This window comes from Ceratotherium simum, chromosome 29 (assembly GCF_057802395.1).
Source record: "Ceratotherium simum simum isolate JZ-2026a chromosome 29, ASM5780239v1, whole genome shotgun sequence".
NCBI classification, from domain to species: domain Eukaryota; kingdom Metazoa; phylum Chordata; class Mammalia; order Perissodactyla; family Rhinocerotidae; genus Ceratotherium; species Ceratotherium simum.
The window spans coordinates 34,141,612-34,159,334 of record NC_141928.1 but is presented as its reverse complement, the minus strand read 5'-3'; the positions used below and the strand labels follow the sequence as shown (position 1 = coordinate 34,159,334).

Below are 17,723 nucleotides of genomic sequence, written 5' to 3'. Positions count from 1 at the left end.
CTATCTCCCTTGTACTGTGAATTTTTATAGCACTTAGCACATTTCACGTTCTCTTATAATGTTATGTAATCTGTCTTTTCTGTTCTTTTCTGTTCGTAATCCTGAAGATTACAGTCATCTCTGTATGACTCACAGTGCTTTTCATGAAGTAGATGCTCAGTAAATGATTGTTGCATTGTTGAGTCACTGTTTTCAGGCTCCCAGTAGCATTGCCCTGCTTATACCTGCATTAGAAACTCTGGAATTCTTAGAGCACATGCAGAATTAGACCATGCAGACTACTGTCTTACTTTGAAAGTGATTATTATAAAGAACTCACTCTCTCTATTATAGTCAAATGACAACTGCAAAACAGAAAAGACTTGAAGATTTAAGAGTTTGGACATTTAAGGAAGCTGAAAAGCCAAGGGGAATCCTCAAGGCTGAGGTTTTGACATTAAAGCAGATATGTGAGAGAGCTGAAGATTTCTCCCTTTGAAGCCCTAAAAAGACAAAAGGGAAAAGATTAAGAATTCTAAGATTTATTGATGATTTATTTGTATAAAGAATTTATTCTATAACAGTATTTGCTGCCTGACTGCTATTTTTTAAGGAAATACTAAAAAAAATTTTTTTTGGTATTCAATTCCCATTTATATGCTAAGCCTTGAATTTCAGATGTAAGTAACCACATGAATTAAGGTGCTTACTGCCTCCTGGAGTAAACATATGTTAATTACAGACCGAAAGACCAAAGGAAAAATCCTCCTCACTGGACCTGCCAGTCTATAGATGAAAAGAGACAGTGACGATATCCCAGGCTCCTTTAATGTTTCATCAGCAATGCACTTTGATGTACGAGTGTCAGAACCTGGCACTGCCGTTTATGTTTATTGACATGCCAGGTCAGGCATTCTCCTCATCCCGTCAGACCATTCCCGCGTGGCAAGTCCAATTGTAGCTTATCTCTTGGCTTTATCTACATTGTTTCTCGACTGGTTACCATCAATGTAGCACTAATTTTTACTTCTCATGCACTGACACTAACCACTTGATGTGCACTGTAGAGACATAATTTTTGCCAACTACTGCTGGCTTTCAGTCAATAACTATCTGACAGCCACACTCGGACATTGATGGGAATATGCACAGCACTTGAATGTTTCTAAATTGAATTTGGGGTGAAGAAAGATTCCGTAGTAATAATCACAATATGGTCAGTGGCTTGACCACTAGATATAGACTTCAGTCTTAAAACCTTGCTATCTATTTGGATTGTATCTCCCTGAGTCAAAAATTGACTGAGAATCCTAATTTGAATAAACCAATTGTAAAAAGTACATTTTTGAGAAAACTGGGGAAATTTGTGTTTACAGTAGGCGCTAGATCTTACTAATAAATTCCTGTTTGTTATTGTTAGTACAATAATAACATTGTGGTTATGTCTATATTATTTACAGATGAATACTGAAATGCAGAGAGATCAAATGATAGGAATTCTGGGATTTGCTTTAAAATTCTTTAGCAAAAATAAAAAGGAAGGGGTTGGATGAAGCAAATGTGGCAAAAATCTTGCTAAATATTAAATTTGAGTAATGAGTGTATTAAGGATTATTATGCTATTCTCTTTACTTTTGTTTATGCTTGACGTTTGTCATAATAAAAATACAATTTTTTCGTAATAAAAATAGTTAAAATATTTGAATGTAATTTTCCATTGACAAAGGCCTGAGAAATCTAGTTTTTCCCTCCTTCCTTTCACCTTTTACAGACGAGGAAAGAGAAGCTCAGAGAAGTGAAAAGATCGCCCAGGGTCACACAGACCTGCTGACCCCAGTTCAGCATTCTTTAGGGTACATTATACTACGTGTTATTTTATTTTGTCATATTTGTAAGTAAAGGCATAGTTAGGGCTTTACTTTCATAAGCCAGATTTTGATAATCCTGCTTGTATACTATATGAAAGACACTACATATTAATAATTACAGAAAAAGTGATCAAGCTTACGAAATACATAGGTTATTTGCATGTTGATTTTAGAAGCGGTTTCATTCTTAAGAGACTTATATTCAATAATCGATAGATGTGTTGTGGAAGGATTACTGAACAGGGAGTCATGCAGTCTTAGTTCTAGTCTAGATTCTGCAGGTAACTAGTTACATAACCTTCAGCAAGTTGCTTAATCTTTCTGGGTCTTTTTATTCACTTATAAAATGAAGGTGTTGAACTAAATGACCTCTCAAGTTCAATTTAGTTCTACTATTATGGGGTTCTATGACTGATAATTTTTTCCATGGGGGAAAGTACAGTCATGAAAGGCATTTTAGGATATGTAGTGAAATTTTTTAAAGTTCTTCTGAATTTACAAAATGCTATCCGCTTATAAATAATGTGGGGTCTTTTCGGTTTTTTTGTTGTTGTTGCTGAGGAAGATTTGCCCTGAGCTAACATCCATGCCAATCTTCCTCTATTGTTTAGTATGTGGGCCGCCAGCACAGCATGGCTGCTAACAGAGCGGTGTAGGTCTGCGCCTGGGAACTGAACCTGGGCCGCTGCAGCGGAGTGTGCTGAACTTAACCACTAGGCAACCGGGGCTGGCCCTAAATAATGTTTTAAAGTGTATATAGGCACCTCTACTTTATGGCCTTCTGGTCCCTGAACAGTAGTGGCAAATCAAGCTGTCTTAATGGGGGTTTCTTAATTTTAGCATTTTTGGGCTTCCTTCTGAACTCAGAGTTTCCTCACTGAAGTGACCAAACCACCCTTTGCTTATACTGAAAATCTCTTCCTTCTATATATTATTGTGATTGTTAGGTAAGTTTTGAAGAGACATAATTTCTTTTCTATAATCATTGGATGATTTTCTGTGTCTAATCATGCATCCATATAATCATCATTTTTTGCACCTCATAGATCAGCTGATTATTTCTGCTAACACCTCTGCTTGCAATGGATTGTAACAGTCACCCTGAGAGGAAGTGGATCAGAGGAGGTCATCGGGTACTCATAAATACTGGTTTGGGTCCTTGGAAGTCATATTTATGATAACCCGCTGTGGTATCCCAACCGTGCTGCCATGCATGTCCTGTCATAACAACCGCAACAGCTGATGTTTACTAACTGCTCCCTATGTGCCAGGCACAGTGCTCTCTTTTTTACATTTATTGTTTCATTTTCTCCTCTTGTCAAGGCTGTAATGAGGAAAGCTGTGGCTTAGAAACATCGAGTAAGGTGTTTAAGAAGTTATAGTCATCATTATCATTGTTGGATGGGAGAATTTGGGGGTTTTTTACTTCAATTTTTGTACCTTTTGCATTGTTTGAATTCTTAAAATATATGTCATTTTTACAAAGTAATTATTTTTCTTTAAAAAAGGAAAGCATATCTGCCAAGATATTAACAGTGGTTAATTCTGAGGGTGGGAGTATAGATGACTGTTACTTTCTTTTGTGTGTTTATTGATTTGGAATTTGCCTAATATCACACATCTAGGAAGTAGCCAGTTGAGATTCAAATATATAGCTATATGACTATAATACCCATCCTTTCGAAATAATATATTTGTCAAAAAGGTGCTGTATGTACACAGTACATAAAGGGCAGGAAAGGGCATTCACTGAAACAGAATGTCCCTCCTACCCCTGCCTCTGAGACAACCAGTTTCCTCCCAGAGTCATCACAGTTACCAGTTTCTTGGGAAATTTCTGGAGATATATTTTACATAGTCAAGCATACAGGGATATATTCTTTTTCATACAAATGGAGCACTCCATAATACTGTTCTGTTTCTTAATTTTTTCTTTTCCTCATTTAACAAGACATCCTGGAGATTGTTCCTTATTTATTCATACACCGTAGCAATGGCTGCATTATACAGATGACTTCGTTGCATGGATGGCCTGTGCTTTATTTAACCAGGCTTCTGTTGATGGATATTGAGGTTGTTTCCATTCTTTTACTATTTCAAACTAGTCTTGTACATAAAGCATTTCACACGTGAGAGCAGATCTGTAGGATAAATGCCTATTCATGAAATGGCTATGTCAGTGGAAAGATGCATGAATAATTTTGATAGATATTGGTAAATTGTTCTCCCTAAAGGTTAAAGTAGTGTATGAGAGAGCCTGTCTTCCTCCATCCTTGCCAGCACAGTGTGTTATTAAACTTTCTGATTTTTGCTAATCTGATCATTAGATTGAAGTGCTCTCATGTTAATCTTAATTTATATTTCTCTTAAGTGAGTGAGGTTGAACATATTTTTATATGTTTAGGAGCCATTAGTGTTACCGCCCAAAAAGGGGTTTGTCTGCCCGCCGCAAGACATGCCAATAGTTAAGAGGCAAGGTGGTAGGAAAGAAAGGACTTTTTATTACAGCTTGCTAGCAAGGGGGAAGATGGCCGACTTATGTCTGAAAGAACCATCTTAAGGGGTACAAAATCTTACAGTAGTTATATAGGCCAATGGGTTATAGGGGAGGGGGTTAGAGATGTTGACCTTCTGGTGTTACAGACTGGGAGTGCCACACCAGATCTCTCAGTTTTCATTGATGATGCTATCAGCGTAGACTCTCTGTTTGGGGGTCATCACGTTTCTGAGGAACTCAAAAGAACAAAGTTATCATCTTATCGCAGCTGGGAGGTACATGCACAAGCAGGGGTCGTAAAATCTACAGAGCAGTTAGATCTCCTGGGGGGTGCATATCCAGCTGGGTTAGTTAGTCAGAGGTCATTCAAAGTTACAATAGGGTTTCTTTTCTACAACATGGCTTCCCTTATGTCAACCTTGTCTTAAGCCGGTATCATCAGTATTTCCTGTTTTGGGAACTATCTTTGTTTTTTGCCCTGCAAAATTTTGTTATTTTCATGTAGTTGGATTTATCAATCTCGTGGTTTCTGAGTTTTGTATCATTTTTCTTAGAAAAGACTTCCCACTCTAATATTTTTTTAATCTTCCAGGGTTTCTTCTAGTACTTTCATAGTTTCTTGTTTTATACTTAGATCTTTGCTTCATTCAGAATTCATTTTGGTGTAAAATGTGATGTAAGGATCTTTTTTTCCCAGATGGCAACCAAGTTGTCCCAACACTATTTAATAATTCATCCTTTCTGCAGTGACTTAAAGGGCCATCGTTATCATATACTAAATCTCTCCATTTGGAGGTATATTTGTTATTTCACAAGCATTAACTATCACTAATCATGGGCTCAAACTTACGAATCTCACAGAATATTATTTGTAATACTTTTTCAGATAGAAGCAGGGAATTTTTTGGCACATGGGAAAGAAGAAAAGTGATCATGTATCCTTATAGCCCCCAGTTTGTGAGCCAGCGAACAAAACTCAGGAATTGGCACGGTCAGCAACACAAAGCTTCTGATTCCAGCTTCACCCTTGTTTTGTGCCCTTCAGAGAATAAAGGAACAGCCCTGGAGTAGAGAAGATAGCTTCACATGAGGAATATTCCACATCTTAGAATGAAGTTTCCTCCTGCTGCATATTATTGTCAGTTTAACTGTGCCTTGAATTACATTCCAACACTTAAAAAAAAAATCTTCCTGCTTCAGGTACACTCCCCTGGACTACGCTTTGCTTGGTGAGCGCCATGAAGTGATCCAGTTCATGCTGGAGCACGGTGCCCTGTCCATCGCTGCTATACAAGACATCGCTGCCTTCAAGATCCAGGCCGTCTACAAAGGGTACAAGGTCAGAAAAGCTTTCCGAGACCGGAAGAATCTCCTCATGAAGCATGAACAGTTGAGAAAAGATGCTGCTGCCAAGTAAGTTTGATCTATAGAGACTGTGTTCTCACAACTCAGAATCAGGGTGGAGGGGGCGGGGTGGTGGGAGTGGCGGGAGAGGGAACCAGGAGAGAATCTGAAATAATTTTGATCCCTGTACCCACATCACCTTCCTGCTTCTGCTCACCACTCCTTCGGAGGACTGGGGCCGCCATGAAGGGTGAAGACCTAATCTCTACTTGGTGGCTCTTCTTCTAGGTTGGTCCCTGGGGTTCCAGCTCAGGGATAAACCACTCCCCACCCACCTACAGCTAGGAGTTGGGGGTGGAGTGCTGCCTACAGTGAGGTACAAAGAGATAGCTAGTCTCCTCACCTTTCCTGCCTTTCCAAAGGAAACACGCCAATATCTAGCCTACTTCCACTAGACTAATCTATGTCTAGTTTCAGTTTGATTAAAGCAACCAACTTATAAATAACTTGCTCTCCCCCACCTATTCCTTAACAAATCTGTGCTGAATAAAATAATTTATTCAAGAAATATTGATTGAATTCTTGCTATACATACAAAACCCTGTGCTAGAACCTATGGAGAAAATGGTGACTCAAAGCAAAGTCCTTGCTTCAAGGACCTCACACTTTTTTGGATAATGATACAAAATGTGCAAAATAGTCATTTGTGCCTATTATTAATTATACATTGATTATTTTACCATAAATGATTGATTTTAGATTATGCTTTGGTTTCCCTTTTCTTTGATACCTGTGTTGGGTATTTTAAATAGCAGGAAAGTATTGCATTAGCAGGTATAGATACCAAAACCTCTGATGATAAAGATGCAGATGGCAGGCAGATTCTTGAGGGATAACTTCCTGGCTGTATCTTGAATGTTTGAAAATCTTCAAATTGTTCCGACTCTTGAATCCTTGCATATCTTGCCCACAAGGGGGAAGCATAAGTGTAATAAATAACTATTAAAAATAATAGTAAAAGCCAGGATAAACGATTTTAGTGAGAAGTTAACTACCACTATGAATTGGAATGCCAACCATAATGTCAGCCTTTGGTAGACAAGACTGACAGAAACACGTCATTTTCTGTAACTCTAAAGCTGCCAAAACAGGTGGCATCCTAGGAAATATTATCTTGCACTGTTTTCTTAGTGATGCTCTCTTCTCTTCGCTTTTGCCAAGGAATCCAGTATTAACCTAAATCCTCTACATGTCTCTTTTTCTAGCCTTCTTATAAAAGTTCTCTGCATGTGAGTGACAACTGTAAGTAGGTAATACTTGTGACAAACTATCCTGAGTTGCAAGTAAATATTCTCTGCAAGGGATGGAATATTGTATTTCCTTCTACTGATGTTTCTATAAAGTCTAGTTTAATGTATGAGACTCTATTTTCAGAATTTGAAGTCATAACTACCTGAATATGAGGGGGCACTCTGCAGAGGCAACATGACTGACTTTGTATGTCCCCCAAAAGGAGTGTATTAATCCAAACACATTCCACTTTGTTATTGAGAGAGGGGACCCAGGAGTCCTCCTGGCCCCCAAACTCCCTTCCCAGTGGAATAGGAGCATTATGGTTGAGTGGAAAGAAGACCTGGGTTCAAATCCAGCCTCTGATGTTTACTTACGATGAATTGAACACAGCATTTCTCTCTCTGGACCTCAGTTTCTCCATCTGTAAAACATGACAAATTAGACCAATTGATTCTAGGCACTCTCCAGTTCTGCAGAAACCCCCTTCTTCACTGTAAGTGATCTCAGCCTCTTCCTCCTCTCCTCTGCCTGTGGTCCTGCCCAGAGGCCATGTGCCTGGGGCAAGAGTTTGGACTGGCCCGCTGTTGAGTCGGTGTAGAGCTGGGAACTAAGAATCTATTTATCAGAAGATCTCCTATATGGAGGAAGGGGGTTTCAAATAATGACATGCTTAAATCAAGTAGTGGTTTACATTTTTTCACCTGACATGGCCTTTTGTAACTCCCAGGCCAGAGGGTTTGAAAGGACAAGGGGATTTAGGGAACATCTAGCTCAACCCCCCTTTTCGTTGTTATCCTAATTAATTTCACTGTCGAGGAAGATAGATCCTCTTTGTTCTTGGTTATTAGTTTCTGAAGTTAAGTTTTAAAAACGCTTTTAAATGGGAGCTGTGCTTGCAGTGATTATATTTGAAATTGCCCAAAGTGAAAAATTATCATCTCCTTTACTTTTTCTCAATCACAGTCTTTCCTTTATTGGTGTCATTATCGGAAGTCAACAGTTTCTTACAGTTTAACCATCACCTCCTATCGCCATTGTAGCATAGATCTCCAAGAGAAACATTTAAATGGAGAAGGAACTGATTTAATTTGTTTTAATTTTATATCTCAAATGTTATTTCCTAAAATCTGAGTCAGTGTTTAATTGTGTTTGGTTTTTGCTTTAAGGAGCAGAAATCAGAATGTTAAATTCAGTCCTTGCTGCTGCTGCCTCATTGACTAAGGTGACGCAGGCACATCATTTGACCTCAGCGCACCCTTCCCAGTTATCACGTTAGGATGGCAGAAATCACCTGCCTTAAAGCGACGATGTGGAAGGTAGTTATTAAACTTAAAGTGATTTCAAATTTACTGATAGAGAAATTGAGAGAGAGAGAAGTTTTAGTCATATTTTCTAAGGCATGTTTTTAGAAAATTCTATTCAAGAAATACCTATAATCCATCTAAAAGCACTTTATAACTCATTCTGCACCACCTATGTTGTTGCCAAAATGAACATTACTGTAATTTACCTGCCAAAGCACACGTGAATGCACACCAAAATAAGACTGTATTTATGTTGATCACCCTTCTTCCTTGAAGCTTCCTTTCTGCCAGGTTTTTATCTCTCTCTCTAATCTCAGGTCTCATCTAACTCTCTGACTCCTCCTTCTCACATCTTTTCAATTACACCATCTCCACATGGAGGTCAGCCCTGCGGGCTGGCTCCTTAGACTGCTCCTCACGCTGTCCTTTTTTCCACTGAAATGTAGCCACTCTTAAAACTTGAGTACTTCGTCTCTGTAGATAGCCCCTTCCTCTGTCTCACAGGCTGACCTCCTGGAACTCTAATCCCGTAGCATCGTTGCCTGCTGGGCATTTCCATTTTGCGGTCCTTTTGTCATTGCCAACACTCAGGTCATTGGACATTTCCATTTGCATGTCCTGTTGTCACTGCCACTGCAGACTCACTGTGGGAAACCTACAGCTCATCGCCACAACCCATCTCTTCTCACCTCTGTATTTCTCTGCTAGTACTGCCACCACTGATTCTGTTCATTCCTCTCTTGAAATGTCCTTTTATGTCCTTTTGCTCTCATCCTTCTGTCCCACCCCTCTGTAGTGGCCATTATTCTTGAATACCAGCATGGTGCTACGTAAGGCCTTCAACATTTTCCCTCCACTTATATCTCCAAGTCTCGTTTCTCTCCACTGCTACCTCCCTCCCACACCCTCGCACTTGAGGTCTCAGCCATCCTGAACTTTCTTCACTTCCTTACTTACCGTGCTTTCTGGAAGACTTGAGCTTCATTCTGGCTAGCTATGAGACTGAATGTGTCTCTTAGAATTATCTAATCAAGTCCAGTTTGTGTCACCCAGTTCAAACGCTTGTGATGCTTAAGTCCTTTCTACAGGATGTTGTTCTGTGTTCTCAAAAAGTCAAGTGACAGGGAATTCTGTACCCCTCAAGGCAGCACGTTGCATTAGTGGACAGTTCTGTCTGGCAGTTCTTTTCTACCTTTTGGTCTTACAGCTACCCCTTGAAGTGAAGGAGAAAAATCTAAATCCTTTTCCATAAACCGACTTCCAGATAATTAAATTGCTGAAGACGCTCCCACTCCTACCCCAGGTCTCCTTTCCCTTATAATTGACCCTGTTGCCACTTGCTCCCCTGAACATCTTCAGTCTATCAACACCTCTCTCCGGGATTGACCCATAGGGCTGACTCTTCTGTTCATACTGAGGTCTGGCCTGTGGAGAATTGTTTCCATGATTCTACTTCATGCTGTTCCACTTCTCTGAGCCTCAGTGTCCCCTCAGTAAAATGAAAAGATTTCTTAACCCAGGATGGGCTTTGGGGCTCCATGAATGCCCTGAAACTGTATGCACCGTTTCATGTGTCATGAGCATTTGTGCATTTTAGGGGAGAGGATCTATTTTGGGGGAGAGGATAGATTTTTATCACATTCTCAAAGAAAGTCCATGAGTCACAGAGGGATAAAAAAACTGTTAAACTAAATGATATCTGAGGTCCTTTCCAGCTCTAACATTCTGTAAGTCAAAGGTCCTAAAACACATGACATTTGCTTATTCCCTTGATTCCCTTGAGAGGAAGTCAAAGACCAAATATTCCTAGGCCTGTTACTCAGCGACAATAAAGAGATAGAATCTGACAGACCCGCTACATACAATGCGATACCAACTGAAAAGGTTACAGCTAAGCCTTTTCTGTCTTGTGAGGTAATCACTTTCTTCTCACTGGAAATGTTCCAGCAGAAATTGAATTATCATCTCTCTAAGATAATATATAAGTAATTTTAAAAATCATATAAAAAGCTAGTCTCTAAAATCTCTTCTGAGTTAGAGTCTGTGAGAGCTAGGTGGCAAGTTTTTGCTCATGCTGTTCCCTCAACCTGAAATAACCTTCTCTCCCTCCTTTCTCATTTTGACATTCTTTCTTGTAGCCTTTTTCCTCTTCCAGTTTATTTAGTGACTGCATCCCATGTCCTCCCATAGCTCTGTGTAGATACCTCTGTATTAGCACTCATCGCATCTAGAACTCACTGTTGCAGAAATGTATGGGTCTGATTCCCCACTAGACTGTCAGTTCCTTGAGAGCAGGGCTTGTGTGATATATCTCCGTATCTCCAGTGCCTTAGAGTGCTTGATATATAGTAAGCATTTAGTAATAAATGTTCAATAATTGCCCCTGCCATGGATCTAAGGCCTTAGAGAAGTTCATCATTCTAGGCCTTAGTCTTCTCCTCTGTCAAATGAAGTGCGGAACCAGATACTCTGTTAGGTCTCCTTCAGTTCCAATCCTGTGAGTCTCTATAAGTGTTCCACTTTAACTTGTTTGCCTCACGCAGGCAGCAAACACATTTACACACCATTTATCCTAACAACGCACACTGGCGCTTATATATTTGTGCATTAGGTTTTCCAACTCCCTCCATATGAGCAAGTTACCATTTGACAGGTTTATGATTTTAAAAAGAAATGTTAGAGCAAAGTGGTTCACCACTGCATATGCTTGAACATGAGACCCCACTGTGTGCTTCCACAGAGAGTTGGATTTGCCCAGTTTTGACAGGGAGAAATTGATTCTATCAGACACTACAGAAATAAGCAGGCTCTTTCCCATTCCATGAGTATTCAAGTTTCCATTGCCATGAATATAGGACCTAAGAGAGGTTTGAGAGATGTAATTGGCTTCCACAGCTTTATCTGAACAGCTTTACCTCTATATAAAAGTAATGATTACTTCTACTTATATAGTACTTTCCACCTTACCAAGTTCTTATACATAATGCTTTTAATCCGTACAATAACCCAATAAAGTAGACAGGGCAACTATCCTTAATCTCATTTCATAGATAGGGAGAATAACACACAGAGGTTAACTTGGCTGAAATCACACAGCCGGGAAGGGAGAAAGTTGGCACAGGAATCTCAGTCCTACCCTAAGCCGGGGTTCCTACCATTGCTGGGTTCAGGGGAATCATCCCACCAGCCACACCTATGCTAGCGGCTGTCTGCAGACACTAGCCCCATCTGAGAGGCCAGCATGGCTATCTATTTTCTGGTTTATACATATAAGTGTAACTGTTGGTGGCAGAACCAGGCCCCAAGTCAGCTTTTCTCCTAACCCACTGCTTATTCAATTGTGCCAGTGTTGCTTCCAGTGATTGTTAAGAGTGGTGCCAAGCCACCATCATCAATTCTACAACAGAGTTCAATACAATCTTCCCCTTACTCTCAAAGCTAACAGAGCAGAGCATACCAATATCCTCCTAAGTACCAGAGAAAGTTAAGAAAATGAGTTGGCCCCCAGCCTGCACCAGGCCTATGAATAAGAATGGCATTAGGGCAAAGCCCAGTTAAATCAGTGCAAGCTAACTAGGCCTCCCTCTTCTGTGGAAACCATTTTAATCAAATCTCTCAAGTCTCTCTTAGGTCCTGTATTCAGGCAATGGAAACTTGAATACTCGTGGGATGAGAAAGAGCCCACTTGTTTCTGCAGTGTCTGATAGAATTAATTTCTTCTTGTTAAAACTGGGCAAATACAACTCTTTGTGGAAGCCACATAGTGGGGTAGAAAAAAAATCAACTTCCACAACTCAAACTTTCCAGGCCCAGAGGTGGATCTGTGCCATATTGTGCAAACGGACATATCCAGTCCTGAGATGCTGAAGCCATTGGACGTTCAAGTCATTTAAGTTATTGCCCTTGATCTGGTTCTCTGCACATCAAGCAATCTTTTGATCCCTTAGTTTCTCAGTGGCCCTTTTTTGCAAAGTCATCTAGGCTAGTAATTTGTAGAAATCTCCCATCCTTGGGTCTTAGATCTGGTTTTGAAACAGATTTGCAGCAACAACATGTCCCTTAAATCTTTTCTTCCATGGGTGAAACAGCCTCAGTTCCTTCAGCCCATCACCTGGAGACCCCCTTCACCCTGTGGAGCACAGGACCGGAAGCAGATGTTGTCAAGGATCTGATCCTCAGTTGACTTTCTCACCCTCTTATACTCTGAGCCTCTGGGGAACCGCAAAAATTGCTCTAGAAAAGACAGTGCAAACCAGACTAATTGGCAGCCCATCAAAAGCTGTTGCTGGGCCAATTTCCCTTAAGATAATAAAAAAAGTAGAGGAAAATGTGGGACTATTTTATACATTACGGTTCTGCTGTGTTAATAAATGTCATGCTAAAATGTTACTTGCTGTGTCATGAATGGGATTTTTTTTTCTCTTTAATTTTTCATATAAACTAGAATAACATTGGTTCTTTTTCTGGTATTTATTTCTTAAGCTTTACAAAAATAGGTCAAGTTATAACATAGCCTACCATGAAGATTAAAGGTCTTTGACATCCTGTATGAATTAGTTGGAGGAAAAAAAAAACCCATAAATTTCAGGACAATTATTGAGTCTGAGAATTTAGGACTGAAAGCTACACTAGAAACTAGTTTGAAGTGCTGTTAATGGTTACTTTGATGTGACATTACCATTTTCTTCATATGACCCAATTCAGTTTTTAAATGATGGAAGAAGATTAAGTGAAATTTTAAAAAACGACTCTGTCATCGATATGAATTTTACAGGGAGTGGTACAGCAGCTGAGTTCTACCTCAGCAGCCTTGGGTAAGTCACTTATCTCTCTGCCTCAGTTTCTTCAGCTACCAAACAAGAGTGTCACCCTCAGTAAACTGAGGTTCCTTCAAGCTCTTAGACTATGAGTTGTGGTTCTGGACCTTTTTCCCCGGGGAGACACATGCACGTGGCATCATGTTCTACTCTCAGGGGATATATCCTCTGTGTGTGTGGTGGTGTTGTTTTAAGGCAGCAATATAGATAAAATAGGATGCAGGTTATGCATAACTCCTAATCATAATCCCACCCTTCTCCCCGGGGATCACTGCTTGTATGTCAAGAACCACAGCTCTGGAGAACTTCACAATTGTGGGCTGCGTGCCACCTGGAAGATTTATGTTAAGTGCAAACTGCATCATTTTTTTAAAAACATTAATTTACTTCTATTCATAAGCTGAGGGTCTAATTATGTATTCTGATGATTACATTCTTTCTCCTGAATCTGCATACTTAGCTCTACCAAAATGACAAAACATCGCCCTGCAAAACTCCCCATCCAAAGAAGTCTCCAGAAGGCAGAGCCTCCCTGCTTTCTGGACATCCTGATTACTCTGAAATGCTGGAGCCCCTGTTTGTCCTGTGGCTGCCTTGGTTGGAGGCCAGGAAAGGTCTGCAGTGACAGGGTTCACCCAGGGGCTGATCGTACAGTGGCTTCTTGGAATTGAAAAGGAAAGCTGTTTGGTTTCCTGAAAGAAAGAGAAATGACTACTCAAATAACGAAGTCTAATTTATCACCTCAACACCCCTCTTAAGGGCAGTGAGATCCATGTAGATGCCAAGCCAGACAACCACGTGTGTGTCTGTCTAAAGGACCAATATTCTCTTAAAGCAGTGCTAGTAAAAAGAGCAGCACTCCCTCTGCCTGCCAGGAGCAAGGCTATTACATCAATTAGCAGCACTTCACCCACCCAGATGCTTCCACCTTCTTCTGAAAAGCAGCCTTCTCCCAGACAGGTCACACTGAAGTGGCCCCTGCTAGCATCCATATAAACCTCATGTGTGGTCCAGCTGGCCTGTCGATTGCCATGCAGCATGCTTGAGTGTCGGCAGTTGGCAAAGTAACAAAACCAGAGTCAAAAACATGAGAGCTGTGCAGGAGTCAGCACCACCCATCTGGCCACTTGCTCTGGGGTGGGGCTCAGTGGGAAACTGCTAGATAAGCAAGCTTGGACCCAGATCAGGGGCTTCACACAAGAAGAAAGACCTTCAGAAGGGGGAGTTAAGTTGACAAGGTTTTATATCTATCACCTGGGTCTTCCCTGTCCCTTCAGATCTAAATAACCTTTGCTTTAAATTCCACAGGCTGTGGAAATCTGAATTCTATGACTTTTGGGGGGCTTAGGTTTCTGCCTCAGCTCTTGCTTCCATGTCTGGTATCTTAGCTCTGTGACTTGTCAGGTTGCCTATAAAAGAGCATGTCTGAGCATGGCAGATCCTACAAAAAGTTGGTGTTCTTGAGGAGAATCACATTTCCTATCCCGTAATGGTATAGTTAACAGTCCATATGAGACTTTCCGTCTTCTCTTAAGTCTTGCTCCTCAAGGTGTGGTCCGAGGACCAGCAGCACCTGTATAACCTGGGTTCTTGTTAGAAATGCAGAATGCTGAGCCCCACCCCGGGGTTGCTAGATCAGAATCTCGATTTTAGCAAGACCTCAGGAGATTCAGTTCATTTAAGTGTGAGGAGCACAGATCTGAAGTCCTTTTCTCTCGCCTCTCAGGGGGAGGATCCTCTCTGCCCTGGCCCTTGTCTGCACAGTACCCGTCTTTCATCTTCCCTGTCTTCGCCCTCCCTGCTCTCTCTCGTTCTTTCATCTCCTCCCTCCCTGTCAGGAGCTACAAACAAATTCTTTGTGTCATGACAGAGCAGCCCTCTTCTCTGGAGCCTCAGAGCCCGTCACCACCTAGGCCCTGAAGGTCTCACCTTCTGCCAGCCCTCAGTCCTGTCCCCAAGCTTATTAGAGTCTTTGTCTAACAAGGTCTCCCTCAAGAGGCACTCTGATACCAGCTGCTGCGATAAAAGACATCTCTCCCTCTCATTACAAAAGATATCCCAGATTTTATAAAGACGTCTGGTTTCCAAACAGACCCCTAAATCAATTCTGTATTATAAGCCATCATGTAAGTGGTAGGCCTGGGGAAACTGAGTCTCTGAGAGAAGAGTGACTCACTTGAGGTCATTTTGTGGTTATTGGCACAGGCAGGACCAGAAAAATCCCTATACTTCCAGTACAGCGTTCTCTCCACTGCACCCCTGATCATTCTACTTTAAACTGAACCTCTCAGTGGCTCCCCAGTTCTCTTCCTGAGCAGTAGCCGTGAATCACTGGGGCAGCAAATGTGGATTGGGTGCTGCAGTGTAAAGCATGCACCGTTCAAAGATCAGAGGCTATTTTTCCATACTATTTGCCTTTGCCCAGACTGCTCCCTCAGACTGAAATCCTCATTCCCACCTATCTGCCTGGCACACTCCTTCACATCTTTGAGAATCAACAGCTGGGACCTTCTGGATTCCTACAGACAAAATCACTACTTCCTCTGTGCAAGCACACTATTATAACATTTCTTCCATTATATGTTAGGTCTTTGTTTTCCTAAGCTGGCCCCCTCTGGGCAGAAGCTTCCTCAAGGGAGAGCTAACCTCTGTGGTCCTCAGTGCCCAGCACAGGAGAGGCTCCGAAAATGTCCTCCTTTCTTCCTCCTTTCTTTCCTTTGGAAATCCCTACAAATTAATGGCATCAGTCAAACAAATCCTGTCCTTAACTCAACCCTTTGTCCTCAAGCCTCTCACCCCCTTCTGGACCTGCCTCACACTGCCACTCATTTCTAGACCTGGCCTCTCCTCGCCAGCCCTTCTCTTCTGTTGTACCCAAAAGTTCCAGCTTAGCCACCAGCTACTTGCGTGTGACTTTTTGAAACCCATCCTACCTTCTGGACCACATCTGTACAATAAGTGGTTTTGACCCCTTAGCTGGAGCTCCCGATGGTAGTATTACAAGTCACAGGTGTATTAAAATCAGTTGCGAGGTACTTTATGAGTAATTTTTTCATATAATAATTAAGGTTTGCCATTGGTCTTTTTTAATAAATAGAGAAAATTAAAGGTTATCCCTGTGACTGTCATGCTCAGTTGCATTCTGATGGACTTTCTGAAATAGAAGAAGAGGCTTGGGGCACAGACACCTTGGGATTGTGTTATGTCTCACAAAAAAGTTCCCTGGTTATCTGTCATGTGTGTCTCAACACTGCAAAGGTCGAGCTATAAGATTCTTTTCAGCTCCATCATCTTTTGAGCTATGAGGCCTGGAGAAAAGACTGCTTCCAGAAAATGTGAATTTCCAAATCCTTCCGGTGATGTGTTACCTCCTCTTAAAATTTAAGTCTCACTCAGGAACACTTGAGTGAGTGACCCTCTTTTAATTTTCTCCTCTTCCTCCTTGGCTTTGCTTCCAGGAAGCGGGAGGAGGAAAACAAGCGAAGAGAGGCAGAACAGCAGAAGGGAAGGCTGAGCCCAGATTCCTGCAGACCCCAAGCCCCTCCCTGTCCGCCCAACACCCAGGCTGAACCCCGCGAGCAGAGCGGGGCCCCCAGCAAACAGCCTCCCACCAGCGACGTGGCCCAGGGCCCTGAGCAGAGAGCCTGCAGAGAGTCTCCAGGCAGAGGGTCTCCAAGCAGAGCCCACCGAAAGGAGCAGCATCTTTCCCCAGACGTGCAGGGAACAGACCCCAGAAAGCCAAATGGTAGGTGAATTGCCTTTGTTATCTGATGCCAACCTATGGACTGTGGGCTCTTTTGACTGGTGTATTCAGACCATTTACATTTAAGGCAATTATGTCAGCACCTAAGCCTGCCATTTTATTATTTATTTTCTATGTATTTCTCTTTCCTGTTCTCATTCCTGTTTCTCTTTTCCTCCCTTCCTGTGGTTACTTGAACATCTTTTAGCATTCCATCTTGATGGATTTATAGTGTTTTTGAGAATATCTCTTTCTATAGTTTTCGTGGTGGTTGCTCTGAGTATAACAATGGTAGTCTACTAGTATCAACATTTTGCTGCTTTGAGTGAAATGTGGAAACTTTGCTTCCATTTAGGTACCTATACTTTCCCCACTTTTAACTATCATTGCTTGCTTATCAGATAGTGTTATAATTTTTGTTTCAATCATCAAATATAATTTATAAAACTCAAGAGGAAAAGGATAGTCTATTTTGCGTACCCTTATTTCTGTTTTTCTGTTGTTTCATCTTCCTGGTCCTCTGGATTCCTTCTTTTATCATTTCCTTTCTGTTTGAAGAACTGTCTTTAGCCAATGTTTAAGGGTAGCTCTGCTAGCAACAACTTCTTTGTTTTCCTTTGTCTAAGAATGTTTTTATTTCATTCCTGAAGAATTGTTAAATCAGATCTAGAATTCACGGTTGGCAGTTCTTTTCTTTTAGCCCTTGAAAAAGACTGTGCCACTTCCTTCTGCCCTCCCTGGTGTCAGATGAGAAATCCACTGTCATTCAAATTGGTGTTCCTTGGTAATGTTCCTAGGTAACATGTCATTTCTCTCTGGCTGCTTTCAAGATTTTTTCTTTACCTTTAGTGTTTTAGTAGTTTAATATGATGTGTCTGG

At 41.2% G+C, this 17,723-nt stretch overlaps 1 protein-coding gene across 4 annotated transcripts in view; it reads left to right on the top strand.

Moving 5' to 3' along the window:
- Positions 1–17,723, top strand: part of INVS (inversin) — a 153,355-nt gene that overhangs the window by 95,192 nt on the left and 40,440 nt on the right. For all 4 annotated transcript variants that reach the window (XM_087419402.1, XM_087419401.1, XM_087419404.1 and 1 more), the window contains exons 12-13: positions 5,545–5,757; positions 16,561–16,847. In XM_087419402.1, the coding sequence (XP_087275528.1) occupies positions 5,545–5,757; positions 16,561–16,847 (500 nt within the window). The remainder of the gene's footprint in view (positions 1–5,544; positions 5,758–16,560; positions 16,848–17,723) is intronic.